This window comes from Micropterus dolomieu, linkage group LG06, assembly GCF_021292245.1.
Source record: "Micropterus dolomieu isolate WLL.071019.BEF.003 ecotype Adirondacks linkage group LG06, ASM2129224v1, whole genome shotgun sequence".
NCBI classification, from domain to species: Eukaryota; Metazoa; Chordata; class Actinopteri; order Centrarchiformes; family Centrarchidae; genus Micropterus; species Micropterus dolomieu.
Genome location: NC_060155.1, coordinates 21,526,968 through 21,544,118, shown reverse-complemented (window position 1 = coordinate 21,544,118; position 17,151 = coordinate 21,526,968). Strand labels below are relative to the sequence as shown.

At 40.1% G+C, this 17,151-nt stretch overlaps 2 protein-coding genes across 3 annotated transcripts; both read right to left on the bottom strand.

Annotated features, from left to right (window-relative positions):
- Nucleotides 1-3,074: 3,074 nt before the first annotated feature.
- On the bottom strand, nucleotides 3,075-6,032 carry czib (CXXC motif containing zinc binding protein). The gene is made up of 8 exons (XM_046051813.1): nucleotides 5,956-6,032; nucleotides 5,775-5,858; nucleotides 5,548-5,604; nucleotides 5,380-5,461; nucleotides 5,266-5,297; nucleotides 4,731-4,808; nucleotides 4,178-4,243; nucleotides 3,075-3,401 (listed from the first exon to the last, which is right to left on the bottom strand). The coding sequence occupies exons 1-8, from the start codon at nucleotides 5,959-5,961 to the stop codon at nucleotides 3,324-3,326; spliced, it is 483 nt and encodes a 160-aa protein (XP_045907769.1). The 5' UTR covers nucleotides 5,962-6,032; the 3' UTR covers nucleotides 3,075-3,323.
- Nucleotides 6,033-6,532: 500 nt separating this feature from the next.
- On the bottom strand, nucleotides 6,533-13,151 carry uck2b (uridine-cytidine kinase 2b). 2 transcript variants are annotated; one of them, XM_046052190.1, is made up of 7 exons: nucleotides 12,793-13,151; nucleotides 10,347-10,506; nucleotides 9,618-9,714; nucleotides 9,281-9,423; nucleotides 8,954-9,051; nucleotides 8,504-8,552; nucleotides 6,533-8,004 (listed from the first exon to the last, which is right to left on the bottom strand). In XM_046052190.1, exons 1-7 carry the CDS (start codon nucleotides 12,895-12,897, stop codon nucleotides 7,868-7,870), a joined length of 789 nt encoding a protein of 262 aa, XP_045908146.1. In that variant the 5' UTR covers nucleotides 12,898-13,151; the 3' UTR covers nucleotides 6,533-7,867. The 2 variants fall into 2 exon arrangements, with proteins under 2 accessions (XP_045908146.1, XP_045908147.1); XM_046052191.1 differs by lacking the exon at nucleotides 12,793-13,151 and adding an exon at nucleotides 12,630-12,759.
- Between the last annotated feature and the right edge of the window lie 4,000 nt (nucleotides 13,152-17,151).

Sequence of the window (17,151 nt, the reverse complement as noted above, 5' to 3'; positions counted from 1 at the left end):
TCCTGGTGATTCTTATACCCTTTTCTTCTCCTTCTGTTCCCAATACCCCCATCAGATTCCATTCCCGCCCTGCCTCCTGAACCCTATCTTGAAATATCCGTCTTTCCAACTCAAACAATATGCAGTGCAAAATGACATGTTCAACATTTTCTTTAACCCAACAGTTTTCACATTTTTCACTATTCCTTTTCCCCAATAAAAACAAGGTGCCATTCAGTCCTGTGTGATCTACTCTTAGTCTTGTCATAATAATTTCCTCCCGCCTGGTCCTTTACCATATTTCAGTACCTTTGTTCTTAATGGCTGTTTTTCCTTTTCCTAGCAGTATTTGAACTGTTATTTCCTTTTGTAATGCCTCTTTTGCTAGTTTCGCTGCAATCTCATTTCCATTTACTCCCTCATGAGCTGGCACCCAGCAAAACTGAACATCTATCCCTCCCCGATGTAATCTTAATAAGCTGTGAAACATTTCTATCAGTAGGTCTTCTCTGCCAGATTTCATTGACTGAATGCTTTTAATAACTGCTAAGGAGTCTGTGCATAATATCACCCCATCAGGTCTGACCTCTTCAACCCACTGTAATGCTATAATGACTGCCACTATTTCTGCTGTATATACAGATAGCCTATCTGATAATCGTTTTGAGATATTTATTTTGAATTCTGGTATATGTATTCCAATTCCCACATATTCCTGTTTGTTTTTAGATCCATCTGTATAGATTTTTAGATAATTATGGAAACTGTTTCTCAGATAGCTGCTTGTCCGTATTCCCACTTCCTCTATTCCCCATCCTCTTTTCTTTTCCAGTATACTAAAATCTGTTTTTACGTCTGGATAGAGCCAAGGTTGAATGTTACTGACTGGACTGGGTGTGGTGAAATCTAATGCTTCCATTCCGTATTCCCTGACTCTCTTTTCCCCCGTCCATCCAAACCCATGCCCCCGAAACTTGAAATAGTCCCAACAATCCTTTGTTATCTCCTTTACAGGGTTTTCTTTCCCACTTCCTTTCAATCTGACCCAATATGCTAGCTCCAGCTTCTATGAGTATTGTGTTAATGGGAGTTGTCTTAATGGCTCCAATGCATATCCGTAAGGCTCTGTATTGTAATTTATTAATTTTTTCCAATGTTGTTTTTGCTGCTGCATCATATACTATGCAACCATAATCTATTGATGACCTCATGCATGCTCTATATATGTCAATTAGTGACTGTTTATCTGCACCCCTGTCACATCCCGCCACCGCTCTCAGTAAATTAATAACTTGTTTGCATTTAGTTTCCAATTGCTTTATGTGTATTTTCCATGTGTACTTACTATCAAACCACAATCCCAAATACTTAAATTCATTTACTTTTTCCATTGGCTGCTGATATAGAAAAAGCTTTTCTACATGACACTTTCGCTTGTTTGTGAACACCATATAACAGGATTTGCTTGTTGATATTTTAAATCCCCACTTGAATGACCACTTCTCTACTTTCCCTATTGCTTTCCTAATGTTCTCGAACACATATGTCTCATTTCTTCCTCTCATCCATATGGCCCCATCATCTGCATATAACGCTGATTTGATGTGTCCATCTAAATCTGAAATATATCATTAATCATAATGTTGAATAATATAGGGCTAATTGCGCTCCCCTTGGGGAATGCCATTGTTTACCTTAAACTCTGTAGAAATTTCTGATCCAACCTTTACTCTAATTTTCCTATCTGTTAAAAAGTCTAGTATCCAGTTATAAATCCTTCCTTCAAACCCCATTCTATTTAGTTTTATAAGTAGTCCTTCCCTCCACATAGTATCATATGCCTTCTCAATGTCAAAATACACTATTATCATCAGCTCTTTCATTTTCAGTGCCTTTTCTACCTCATTACTTACTCTAACGAGAGCATCTGTTGTGGAGCGCCCTTTCCGAAATCCATTTTGTATATTACTCAGTGTCCTCTCTGTTCCATTACATGTGATAACCTACGAACTATTATCCTCTCCATCATTTGCATAAGTGAGATGTCAGAGCTATGGGTCTATAATTACCAGGATTGGAACAGCAGCACTGATCCAGCTAACTCCCCTTATAGCAAAATGTCGTGTATATCCAAGCTGATGCATCACTCTGTGGGAAAAAACAACTATTTTCTTTCTGCTAATGTGCGTGCTGGGGGGCGGGAGTTATCGTGAAGACAAACATGGTCCTCCATAAAATCTTACTGAAATAGCTTTGTTGTGTTGTCATCAGATTTGGCCTGCATACACTTTGTGCAAATAATTTTTAGCTGTGGCAGGCTCTAACATTAAATCATTTTATCCTCAAGGGTTGTCTCCACTTATGATTTACCAACCAGTCGTTTTTTTATGTTTTCACTGACACTTGAACATATGACATGAGTTTCCTGTTATGTGGAGAAGCTGAGTTAAGTGTAAAATATCTAATATTTCAGGCACTTGTCTGTCCTTTTTTTATTCTGTTCAATTGTTTAACATTTTGAATTTTAAATGTACACCTTTCCATTGGTGCTGTGCTTTAGCTTTATGTGGAAATGTTAAATGTGGCTGACATGAGGAAAGTTATTGCTTTGGTGATGGAATGAATGGTTTTACTACACAGTCTGTCTATTTGCTCAATGTATGGATGCCACTGGACCATGTGTTTCCTGAAATGCAGTGCGAGATGTTTTTCTTAATTCTTTTGTTATATCCCATAGAGAGAGGGGTCTACTGGGTCCTTTCTCCATCACTGTACATTGACAGTAATCTCTGAACAGTTTACAGTACCTTGAAATGCTAACAGAGTGAGTGCTCTTTCATTTCTTCTCCTTGGGTGAACAGCTCTTTCTGATCAGCTAATGTTGCTCTTCCTGTACTATTTGCCAAATAGGACATCTTTGCTAATTCCAGCTTCATTGAAGATATTTCAGTTTCTTGTGGCACAGCTGTAATCCATTGTTCTGGACTTTTCTGCTGTCTCAATGATTGTTTTTGCTATAATAGTATGCTAATACTATCTACCTACTGACCACCTACACAGCACTCAAATATGCAAAGAAAAGGCTAAACTCAAAATTTTCACCTTTCAGTTTTATTGAAGCAGTGAAAAAGACCTTCAACGTGTTGATTAATCCAAGATGTCTATGGACAATCTGACCCCCACACTTGTTAGCGTTCATCATTAACCAAACAACGCCACCTCAGTGCCTGTCGCATCCCTGATGTCAGGAAAGAAGTCTGAGGATGTCCGGCTGTAGCGTTCGTCTAAGGATGTCCAGCTGTAGCATTCATTTGCCCACCTCTGAGGCTCATCTCATGAGTACATCAGCACTTGATGAACTGGTGTGTGACCTCATATATTCCCACCGACTCGTTGACTTTCTCATCGTAGTCTGTCCAGTCCTAAAATTTACAAAAGCAAGAGTTTGTCAGGTTGCACAGATAAGACTGTAACTAGGACAAGGCGATATGGCTAAAAAAGTTATCCCGATAAAAAAAAATCATATCATTCAATATCAATAATTATCACGATAAATGTCAAATCATTATTTCTTTCTAGTTTAAAGGCTGTTTTTGCTCCTGAGTGAAAGTTGAAGAAACCAGATGGTTAATTGTGGTTTAAAACGATTATTTATGGACAGAACAAACACTTGATGCCAAACAGTGAATTATTTAACAAATCTAGGGGAAGAACATTCAAAGCAATTATGATTAAAAAAAAAATTCAACAAATACGCATGAGTAAAATTAAGTTAAAAAAATTTTTCCCGAACAAAATAAATATCCTAATTAATTGAAAAAATTAAGTGCTTATCCGTTGGTGATTCAAATTAATTAAATCAAACATTTATTGAACATTTGTTATAGTTACTGAGTAAAATTAGATCGCGATAATAATCATTATTGTTTTATTGCCCAGCCCTAGCTGTAACATTCTGTAAACACATCATTAAAAGTAGTTTTCTGAAGACATCGCTGACAGAAGCAGAAATACAAATTAACAAAAGAACCTGTAGCAAAATAACTACTGGAATCCACCCACTCGACACAAGTTAATGATATCCAACAGTCCGGTATCAAGGATTGAAATTCAGTTTCGAGTCAGATATTCTCTGAAAAGTTAACATTTGTGCAACAAACAAAAACTTTGAGGGACAAGTTGTTTCCACTGCACTGACTTTTTCTTGTAGGTTGATTTCAGGAAACTTTGTTCCAGATTCTGCTCCTTCTGCAGTGAAGCCAGCCTGGAGGAAGAAACAGAGAAGAGTCACATGATATTTTAATATTATCCAGTTCATGGATTTATCCTCAAGTAAACTGTATCCAATAGCATTCATCGATATCATTCAATTTAGGTGTGCCAATAAGCATTCCAGTGAGTAAGCATGATTAATACCAGAGCCAAGAAATGGGTAGAACTGATGAAATGGAGCAAATGTGTTTGTCAGGCCAGATGTCAACAGTGAAAGGGTCAAAATTAAAAATGTACACACTTAATACATTTAATGGGCCTTTTTCAAGAAGACATTTTGACATGGCAAAGTAGGAAAAGCACAGTTTAAAATAATAAAACTGATGGGTCATGGTACTGTGCAGGCTAGCTCACTGGGACACTTCATCGTTAATGCTGTTAGTAACACCTGTGTTTTTTCTACAAGTTAAAATTTCTGCTGTGAAAAAGGCCTATGCTACACACACTGTAAAAACTCATATCGGATCAGAGATTCTCACTTGTGGTTGGAAGTCAATGGGCTCCAGACCTCGACACTCAAACTGCACCATTGTCTTGAAGTGTTCGCTGTTCTCGACCTGCAACCCAGCAAACACACAGTGTACGTTTCTAAAAACTCTTTTGGAGGTGCTTTATTTTCGGAACTGAAGAGACAAAACCAGGGGAAGATTAAAAAAAAAAAAAACATATTCAGAAAACTATTAATGGACAGGTTGACAATTTTGAACAGAAGGAACGATTACAGAAAGACAGCCCTATTTCAGTGTTCACATTTCCCTGCTGCTGCTTAATGCACTGAAGTCATACGTGCATGCCTAAAAGGGTGGTTCAGCAAATGAAAACATGTAATGTAACCTGAGAATTAGCAAGTTTGCTCCGAACACCATCAGTCATGGTTTTAAGTGGCAACTACAGTGTATTTTGTGAGTAGCTGTGTGCAATACAGTTGCACTGGAGACAGAAGAGATCAAGCTCCTGTGTGGATTTCATGAAAACAGAAACGTGTTCAAGTACAAGTACAGGATGTTTGCTTACATTATAGGGTGTGATTGTGTCTGCCAGGATATCTGTAAGAAAACAGTTGACGTGTTAAACTTTATAAAACAGAAAATGAAGATAAAGTGAGTGAAATGGCATGCTAGCTCATACCTATTGAATTTTCCCTGGCACAAAGTTTACACTTCTGCACCATGCTGGCACTTCCTCTTCCTCCCTTTAGTGGTACACTCTCCTACGGAAACAGGCTGGCTACATATCATAACAACATGTACAACATTTGCCAAAATGTATCAACACTAACATCACTGTTGTACTTACCACTAAGGTTACATATTGCCATTTATTTGGGACCTCTCCACAGTTTCCACACTTTAGCTAAATTGAGGGGGAAAGATACAAAAACATTGCTTTTTATGAGGGAGAGAATGTGAGGGACGCTGTAACACATCTGAGGCCGAAAAACATAAATATCAATAATATCAACAAACACTTTTTTTGGACGAATATGTAAATATGCAAACTAGCATGCTAGCTTTGACAGCTACCTTCAGAAACCAGCGGAAGTCGTCGCCCAATGGTCTCACATTGGTGACATTCTCCAAAGTGGCTTTGAACTGGAGCCCAAATTTCTGTCACGTATATGACAAAAGGAGATGTTAAAATTCACCCAAAATGAACTGAAGCGCTTCACTGTTTACATCAGAAACATGCTGCAGGGACACATACCACCATCTTGAAGCTTCCCCTCTGACGACTGTCCCTGCTGCCTTCAGGTACGCCCTCGTAAGTTCTGACTTCGGAGTTTTGTTTTCGGTCGAGTTAGCTACACAAATTTTATATTATAAGAAATAGTATTAAAAATAGTGTAGTAATAGTGACAGCTGTTTTGTTTTAGAAATAGAGCAGCACAGCTTTGCTTTGATAATATACCAAATACCATTAGACTGAAAATGAATATGGGAAAATGTGCATCATGTGCAAAACATATGTAAATTAATTGGTGATTTTATACCTAATGAGGTATATCTTGGCATGCTGTTGACAACCATGTAGCTAGTGATTTTACGTATTCAGGACGATTACACCACACGCATCCAAATATTCACGCCCATCAGTATTTAAAGGGAGCACAACTACAGAAGTTAATTGCACCCTCTAGTGGACACACTGAAGCCAGTAACTTGAATGACCTACTTACTGGTGCCCAATGAAATATCAGCCGTCCTTGTTCACATATACTGATGGTGGTTCGACACATGAATGTAAAGCTCAAAGCATTAACATCGTCCAAATAATCACACACTTCAGACTGCATCAGTTTATTGATTGTTAAGCAATAGACCACATTCAGTTATAAATCATCCTACAACCCAATCCAACAGCCAAACAGTACAAATCTCTTGGTACAAATCATTCATTCAATTGCACTACATACAACAAATACAGCACTTAGAAAACAAAACTGGTTCAACAGTTATTCATTTATTGTAACATTAGGTTAGAGTGAAAACTGGTTTCTAGTGTGGATCCTTGCTGTACATGTTAACCTGAGGCAACTTTGCAGCGGCATTGTGGTGGGTCTTGGTGGTCAATAGCCACACACCTGGGAAATAACTGATATTGCTGTAGCATAAAACATAAGTACACCCCTTTTCCTGCATTTCAAATCAAACTGGTATTTTCAACCTGAGTATACAAATCCTACCTTATACTTATTTAACGGGGCTCATTCTGGCATGTGTATGTATGTAAAACTAACAAAATAGGGCAAGATAAGGAAATTATATATCCAAATTCTTCAGACTTAGTTCATTTTCATTCACAAAAGATGAATACTTGTATGAATGTGTTTTGATGGGGACAATTGTACATCAATAGGCCATTTACCAGAGGGTCCATGCAGCCAATGAATGTAACGATTCCCACAATACTAGACTGAGCTAATACAGTAATCAGTTGAACCTTCCAGCCTTTGGCTTCATTGGTCTAGTAGTCACATTATTCGGCATGTGACAGATAGAACTGAAAAAAAATCATGTATTGTTACTGCTGCTGCAGACATACAGAATCAATGCAGCGGATACTTGGTGCAGTAATCAAGACCTCTAGTGTAACACATTACGACGGAACTTAAACACTTAAAAAAGAAAGGGGTAGAAAACCCCGAGATTGTCAGTACAAATACAGAGCACAATCCTGGTTTCTTCAACTCGTCTTCTAATCCACGTCCTTGTTTGGAACCCACCCAAACAGTTCAGACTCCCCCAGCCTTTAGGGGTTCAAGTTTTATCAGACATTTAAAAAAAAACAAATAAGTAAAAGGATTCCCCTCTTTTATTCATTGGCAACATGAATTTCCATGGAGCAGCAGGGGCTACAAAACAAAATGCAAACCAGGAGCAAAATGCAAGAGGTCAATTTTAACCCATGGTCTCATAAGAGTGTCGCTCATACCCTCCTGACAAAAATCTAAATCCCAAATTCAACAATTACAATGAAAGTTACTAATAACAAGAGTAGTCATAATAAAAGGCATTTCAATTCTTTCTGCATCTCTTAAATACAAGGATGCCAACAGGCATTATTTACAGCGCAACCCGACACCCCTCTCCGCCCTGTGAAGAGAGGTGCGACGAGGTCAATGAGGCCGGCTGCTGGACTCTGAGGTGCGTCGCTGACGTGGCGTACTGTGGCCGTTCATGCAGCCACTGTGACGCTTGCTTAGTCCACCGTTCAGAATGTCTTGGATGTGTTGTACTATCAAGTTGATGGCCACTGCAGGAAACAAGGAAGAGAGATGGTTACAGAGATTAAAAGTGCACTCTGTCAATTTAACACTGTACTCCTACATTATCTGACTCACAGGCAGTTAAGAAGCATCAAAATGGATGCGGCAGATTCAGATTCATCTTTTATTTAATACACACCCTCCCTGTCAACACCTGGCGCCTACATTACCCACAACTCTACTTGCTCGCCAGTGGCTAATGTAGCCTCCAGCCACAAGCTGTGGTGAGGAGCGGGCTACAGAGGTCTGGTAAAGTCACTACTTTGCAATTATTTTTTTTCCCCCCTTCTCATTTTTAAACTTGTGGTCTTCAAACCCAATTGATGTTCAGCAGACTTCACACAGCTCCCTCTGGAGCCACAAAATGCTTTACACAACAGTCTTCACATCAGCAGTAGCACTCCCCTGGACAATGACAACAAGAGAAGCTATTCCCACTCTGACCAACACACATGTCTCTTTATACTGTTTAATAACCGTCCTTACCAAGGTTATCTGCTCCTCGTGGAATAATCACATCTGCATACTTCTTTGTCTAGTAGAAATAAAGATGAGGTCAATGCTCAAGTTTCTAGCGAAATAACATTTTTCATGATCAGATGTGTGCCGCTACTTGGGAAAATCTGATAGGATATAATAGATTTGAATAAACAAAATATATAAATACATTTGATGTGGCTCTCTTAAATTTGATTATTCAAGAATAGTGATTGAAATGAGCTGAGGGAAACATTTTACAGTTAAAAGACAAACAATGTAGCGGCAACACTTAATTACCCCAAATACGTCTTTGGCCTTTCTGTACGGCAATTTCTCATTTTGACACATTAAGACCAAAACATCTGTTATAAGCTAAAATTGGCTGATAATATTGGCCGTATCCGTTGGCCTTTGCTTCACAACTGCAGATGCGCATGAGTTAGGAGCATCACTTACTGGTAAACAGAACTCCTCAAAGGCAGGTTTCACAAAAGTGATGTACTGAGCCAGCACCTGCTCCAGTTCTCTACCACGCTCACTGATGTCTCTTAAAACTGGAAGCAAGAAAGCACAAAAAAGAAGGACAATATAAATATTAACCATTTAACAAAATACATTGTATGAAAACACGCTAGTATTAAGTGGACTTAAACTAGTATAAAAATGTTCCTGCTGCAACAAGTCTACTTGTGCCTTTCATTGCTTTATTATTAAATTATATAGGCGGTGCACTGCTCTACAATTGTTACAGCTGTGGGTGTTGACCCAACCCTCACCACACACCTCGGCGTGAGAGCCGTGTGTCTGGATCTGTGTCAACAAACAGCTTCATCTGGAACAGGTCTCTGATTTCCTGTGAGTAGAACATGAGGATGCCCTCAAACAGGACCACATCGGCCGGATACACTGTAACAAACTCCTCTTTCCTGGAAGAACACACACACAGAAGAGTTTCCTTCTCTCTGTCAGTGGCAGACATGGTGTTATGCAAATGTAAACTGATTAAACAATCAAGTTACAAACCAAATATTAGGTTCACCAACCCGTGGACGCAATTTGTAATTGTAGATTAAGTGTCTATTCTGCAGGAACACATGATGCAACAGACAGAGATGCTCACCTGGAATGACTGACAAAGTCATAAACTGGGATCTGGACCGTCTTCCCCTGCAGGATCTCTCTGAGGGTTTGCAGGATCAGCTCGTTGTCAAAGGCATCTGAGGATAACAAAAAGACAAATGCTCAGTTTTTACCTCCATAATTATATGATTTAACCCCAGTTACACTAGCTTGGTGTGATGCCCACAGACACGTGGGACGGGACTCCACACTGCACGTTTTGGTAACCCAGGAATCCCTTTCCTGTAACAGGTGTTGGGTTCACTCTGTAAGCCTGGAAGCAGCTGCCTCTGAGAAAGGCCTGCTGACGGTGGGGATTTCAAATCAGCTGAGAAAGTAAGCAAGAGCAAAGACGGTGCAAAGACTGAGTCCAAAAATGGAGTCTATGCATCTGCCAAAAACACACTGGAATAAATTACCAACGTGGCAGCAAAGCTTGCTGCCGAGCGAGCCAGTTCATCTTGGCAATTTGCTTCCTTGAATTTGCAAGTCATTTTCATCTATGCCTTAATCTTTTATCTGTGTAGTGCTAAAGCAGCCTTGTTACTACTTACATACACAAAATAATTTAAAGCCAGGTATGTGGAGAAATCTCCACTTGCAGATTTGAATAATACTTTTCTGAAATCTGTTATACGATTAGCAAACATGTGCCTGCGTCATGCCAGCTGAGGTTCCACACCCCATATAGGACATGAGCAATGCCACCAGCTATTCAGTGTTAACATACCTGGATGATCAAAGTTGAACTGGCCCTTAAGTGCCTTTGCTTTCTGCTCTGGAGTTAGCACCTTGTAGAAGCTGTCCTGGCTGAGGATGGCCACCTGCCGCTGGTGATGGTCGATCTTGTTCTGGCCCAGCAGCTCCATGATCTTCTCGCATACAGACGACTGCAGAAACAAACAGAAAACCGTGGCTGTCGGAGTAGGTCACTACATGGGAAAATGGGGGGAGCACTTTACATACGTGGAGTAAAAGCACTGTAATGATAACTAGTTTCAACTCAGGCCACAAAGAACAGAAATGACTTGTGTTTAGACCGTCATATTTATCAAGACATCAGGTGGGTGGGTCATTTCCCTGTATGAAGTCAACTAACACAATTGAAGGTGAACTGCACCGTGGCCCATCATGTTTGCCCCCACTGACCTTCCCAACTAAACGAATCTCATACCCAGTGCTGACTGAGCATTCACCAGCGGCCCGAGGCTCTGTTGTCTTTGTGTCCATGAAATTGTGCTACAATGAATTTGGACGCCCCCGCTAGGGAGCTGGAAGGTTGTATCAACACACTCAAAATGCAACAATTTCAGACAAAGGGACCCGACTCTGTACGCACCAAAAAGTCCAAGCCTCACTGTCATCCTACAGCATCGTCCAATGGACATTTTAATTTAATTTTAACTCCAAGCTAACAGACAGATTCATCTTTTGGCAATAACTTATCCAGGAATAATCTGATAATCTTGTTGTTTTTTGGTCATGACACAGAAATGTTTTACTTTATAAAAATTTGTTCCTCTAGCCATATCATCTATTTATTTAGCAATATTAGTGTATTACACAAAATGATAACTGATGGGTTAACCAATGATGAAATGTATGAACTAAACCTGGTGATAGCTGGAACGATTAATCAATTAGTTGTCCACCATTTATTAACTATTTTGATAATCGATTTGATAGCAAAGTTCTAAACTCTCTGATTCCAGTTTCTCAAATGTTATTTTCTGGTTTATTTCCTCCTCTATGACAGTATACTGAATATATTTCTGTTGTGGACCAAGAAAACATTTAAAGACGTCACCCTGGGCTTTAGGAAACACTGGTCAACATTTTGCAAATTTTTTGGGACCGAACAGCTAAGCGAGAAAAAAATGAGCAGTCAAGTTAGTAATTAAAGCTGGTCTAGTCAGGCTGCAAGAAAGTAAATTAAGCCCTTCGCCCAGTCAGTCCCCTTGTGAAGGGATTTCAGGAGGCCAACCCCTGCCTCAGTGACACTGTGCTGAAGGGACAAGCTGGCACGAAACCAGACAAGACAGGCGAGTCTTCGCCCACGATCATCTAACTCGAAGTTACCTGCACTGCGAGTGAAGCCGGAAACAGACACGGCGAAAAGTCACATTGCTCAACGCTTTCATTTAATTTTAAAAAGCCTCTTGGCTGCTTCTTTCGCTAGCGATCTTATCAGTTCAGTTCGCGTCTCCTTGTTTTTACAATGCGGTGTGGCTTCTGAGCACCACCAAGTCGTCACATCGCCCACTTCATAACAAAGAAATATAATGACGTGTTCGGAAATACCTACGTTTGCGTGTCAAGTCACTGGGACAAGACGCGGGTATGTGCTGGTGTGCCGTTACATTAGCACTGTCCACGCACGTAAACGGTAAATCAGGGAAGCTATACGTTTAACTAGTGGTGTGTTAAAATAAAAAGGCCGGGTTATGTTTAGAAAGATAACGTATTACACTATAAGCCCGGCCAAAACCAGATGTATTTTTATTTCAAACGTTATCTAAGGTCTGCCACAGAACAAAGGGACGTGGGCGCGATAGCTTTAAGGAAATCTTTCCCGCTGACGCCTGTATCATTCCTTATCCCAACATCTAGGTTAACCTTATTTAACGTTACTCTAGGTCACTTAAAAAAGAAAATGTGTTTAGTGATGCGCTGTCTTGTCTTACTAAATATAGAAGTTAACCACAATCTTGTCTTTTAAATATTTTCTAGATATAAAAGAAACGTGGTTCACAGTGTTTACAAACTGTTCAGATCGATAAAAGCGAGCATCAGCTATTGTCTAGCACACCCTGCACTGCTGGAATTTAGCTAGGCTTCTAACTAAGCTAACATCACGTAGTCTAAAGTTAGTCGGTCCCGCTGACGACACCGGCATCTCGTACGAAAAGAGAAAGATGCCTCGGAACGAACACAAAAATTCAGTACAACAAGCGTCGGACACGTGTGTTAATGTTAAATTAAACCGGTGTTTGGGAAAAGCTGGAAGGCTAACCAGATGATGGAGCTGTCAATCAAGCCTCAACGTTGGGTCGCTGAAGCCACGCGGTCAGCAGCACCCGGCAGCCCAACTGTGCTGTGACTCTGCCGTGATTTAACTCAAAATATAACGATGACAAGTCGCGAAAACCGTGAAATTAGCTAGCCGGCATGCCAACCTTGCCGCTGGCGGTTCCTCCGGAGACACCGATGAGGAAGGGTTGTCGAACAACGTCGGCGTTTTCGCCACGGTCCCTTAATTGTGTCTCACTGTCCCCGGCCATACTTGCAATGTGTAGGAGCTGCTGCTGCGCTGGAAGATCTTTGAGGCGAAGCTCCTCCCACAACAACGCCGTAGGTTTAAACACTCGACATTTTATTTATATTAATTTATTTTACACGTTGTTTAACTGTAATAAACGTACTCTTTGTATTCTATTAAATTATTAATTTGTAAGTATTATCCTGTTTTTATTTATTTTGGGATTGACGGGGGAAATATCCAATCGTCTGTTACGCTTTGATGGCTGTCTGACCTCAGCAGCGGTCTTACAATACTAGTCCCGCCTCCGGGTTGAAATAACGGTAACCGTGCATTTAATATTTTTATATATAACAGGTATATACACTCACCTAAAGGATTATTAGGAACACCTGTTCAATTTCTCATTAATGCAATTATCTAATCAACCAATCACATGGCAGTTGCTTCAATGCATTTAGGGGTGTGGTCCTGATCAAGACAATCTCCTGAACTCCAAACTTAATGTCAGAATGGGAAAGAAAGGTGATTTAAGCAATTTTGAGCGTGGCATGGTTGTTGGTGCCGGTCTGAGTATTTCACAATCTGCTCAGTTACTGGGATTTTCACAACCATTTCTAGGGTTTACAAAGAATGGTGTGAAAAGGGAAAAACATCCAGTATGCGGCAGTCCTGTGGGCGAAAATGCCTTGTTGATGCTAGAGGTCAGAGGAGAATGGGCCGATTGATTCAAGCTGATAGAAGAGCAACTTTGACTGAAATAACCACTCGTTACAACCGAGGTATGCAGCAAAGCATTTGTGAAGCCACAACATGCACAACCTTGAGGCGGATGGGCTACAACAGCAGAAGACCCCACCGGGTACCACTCATCTCCACTACAAATAGGAAAAAGAGGCTACAATTTGCTAAAATTGGACAGTTGAAGACTGGAAAAATGTTGCCTGGTCTGATGAGTCTTGATTTCTGTTGAGATTCAGATGGTAGAGTCAGAATTTGGCGTAAACAGAATGAGAACATGGATCCATCATGCCTTGTTACCACTGTGCAGGCTGGTGGTGGTGGTGTAATGGTGTCGGGATGTTTTCTTGGCACACTTTAGGCCCCTTAGTGCCAATTGGGCATCGTTTAAATGCCACGGCCTACCTGAGCATTGTTTCTGACCATGTCCATCTATTTATGGCCACCATGTACCCATCCTCTGATGGCTACTTCCAGCAGGATAATGCACCATGTCACAAAGCTCCAATCATTTCAAATTGGTTTCTTGAACATGACAATGAGTTCACTGTACTAAAATGGCTCCCACAGTCACCAGATCTCAACCCAATAGAGAATCTTTGGGATGTGGTGGAACGGGAGCTTCGTGCCCTGGATGTGTATCCCACAAATCTCCATAAACTGCAAGATGCTATCCTATCAATATGGGCCAACATTTCTAAAGAATGCTTCCAGCACCTTGTTGAATCAATGCCACGTAGAATTAAGGCAGTTCTGAAGGCGAAAGGGGGTCAAACACAGTATTAGTATGGTGTTCCTAATAATACTTTAGGTGAGTGTATATATCCAGTTGTGGAAGAAGTGTTCAGATCCTTTACTTAAGTAAAATTAGTAACAGCACACTGAAAAATACTCCACTTCAAGTAAAAGTCCTATATTGAAAACCTTACTTAAGTAAAAGTATGTAGGCTAAGTATTATCAGCTAAATGTAGCTTACTTACAGGTACCAAAAGTAAAAGTAGGCTAGTACTCATAGTGTAGTAAATGTGTCCTGTCAGTGTTTTACTATAATGTTGATGTAGACAGATAGATAGATAGATAGACAACTTAAAATCAATCATGAGGGAGGTTAAAAGGAATGACTTCCTGAAGAGGTCTTTATTGCTGCTGAGCTGAAGGAGTCTCTGACTGAAGATGCTCTGTTGTCTGACCAGTAGTTCATGTATAGGCTCTGAAATATTATCAATCATTTTCAGCTGTTTGTGCAACATCAATGCAACATGATAAATATCACTCCATTAATGTGTATGCTGCATTTTACCGCTGTAGGGGTCATGCTAATTTTAACTAAAATATACAGAGTTAAGGAGTTTATAGCTATGAGATGTTTCAACTGCCAGGAATTTGGCATGTGGCTAAGGTATGCAAAGGAAAGAGAAGATGTGCTAGATGTGTTGGGGAACGTGAATATGGGAAGTGGCGAGAGGGAGCGAGACCAGCTTGTTGTAACTGTGGAGAGAACTACAATGGTGTGTTTTGGGGGTTGTGTAGTGTTGAGAAGAGAGGAGGAGGTGCAACAGATTAGAGTGAAGGGAAAAGTCTCATATGCGCATGCAGTAAAGATGGCCAGACAGGAAAAACTGGTGAAGGAGCACAGCCACAATAAAGGGCAACGGGCAGAAAAATAGATGTTGGTGACCTTTATAGCAGGATTGATAAATGTAACATTGGGCAGGATTTTATAAGGTCTTTTTTATTGTCAGTCGGAGGGAGAAACTGGACATTCTGTGTGTTCAGGAATCATGGCTGAAGATTCTGTTTAGATTTTGTTTTGTATGAATATGTGGCAATTAGGTGTGATAGGAAATATGGGGGAGGACGAGGCTGAGTCACATTTATTAAACAAGAAACCCCTTGCAGAGTACTGGGTATCGGAAAAAAAACTGGAGTATGTGGTGGTGGAAGTGTAGGTGGGAAGTAAGCAATTAGTGGTTGTGAATTATAACTCTTGCAAGAGAATATACTTAAACAAACCTGAAGACCAAGAATGTCAAAGCAAGCACTGTGTGGTGTGGGGACATAACCCACTGGGGGAGTGAGAAAGCTGATGCTAGTGGCCAGGTGATAGAAGACTTGTTAGATGAGAGGAATTTAGGCTTCTTAAATGATGGGAGTAGCCTACAAGAATGTTAACACAGGCAAGGTGTCGACTCTGGATCTTACATTGTTTTCAAATAACATTGCAGCCAAATTCAATTGGAAAGTGTACCAAGAGGGAACCATGTAGTGACCATTGTCCTGTTTTATGCCAGATAAAAATATCAGTGACTGAAGTGGACAGGGGTGGAAAATGGGTGTTTGGGAAAACTGAGGATTTTAAGGAAGAGAGTGATGAATATCTTAAACAGATACAAAAAGCTCATTCATTGGCAAGGTGGACAGGCAAGAAGGACATACTGGAGAAAGTTTTGAGACTCGATTGGGAACACAACCCCAGTGGGAGAAGCATGGGGGATGATCAAAAAGAGGGGGGGAAGGGACAGAAGGGACTGGAGTTATCCTGTGCTAACAAATGGAAATGAAATAGCAGCTGCTAATAAAGAAAAGGCTGAGTTACTGGCTAACACCTTTGTTAGGGTACACAGTTCTAATAATTTGTCTGAGGCAGGAAGAAGGAAAATGGAGAAAATAGAATCTGAAAACAAGGAAGGGAAAGGAAAATACTGGAGATGAGCAGAGTGTTCCATTTACTTTGGGAGAGTTAAAAAGGGGCGCTGGCTAAAGCTGACTGCACCAGGGAAGGTTGAAAAATGCTATGTAATGATAAAACACTGTGCAGAGGGACCAAACAACTGCAGATTCCTGCATACATGGCTATTATGGGTAATTAGACACAGAACAAACTAGCCAAACAAGATGTTAAAAAAGAAAACAGACACCGCAGTTAAACATTCAAAGGGAAAGGGTTTTGCATGGAAGGAAATAAACAGCTGCAGTGGTGACCAGGATACAACTGCAGCATGTCAGAGTAGATTTAGGAAAAGAAGGGGTAGTTTGGATCCAGTAATATGTCTAGAAGATGAAGTAAGGAAGGTGCAAATTAAGGTGGGGGCTTCTGATAAAGCTACATGCAATGGGAAATGGAGGTATAATGTTTTTAACTGGATAACTGACTTTTCAAATAAAAGGTAGAGGTGATTTGTCCGACAAGTATGAGGTCCTACATTATTCTCTATTACGATAAATGACATATTCGGAAATGTACCATTAGATATGGGAAAATCATTATTGGCAGATGATGGGGCTTTATGGAAAAGAGGGAGACATTAGAGCCATATAGGTTGTTTTTTTTTTCAGTTGAAAAGACTAAAGCAATCTTCTTCGCAATAAAGAGGGTTAGACTAAATACTCATTTGATATTATATGGAAATAATTTAGAGACAGTTGAATCGTTTAGATTCTTAGGAGTATAATTTGACTCCAGATTAACACGGAGGGATCACATTCAAAATTCAAAAGTATTGTGGATATATGCAAAAAAGTTGTAAATGTGAT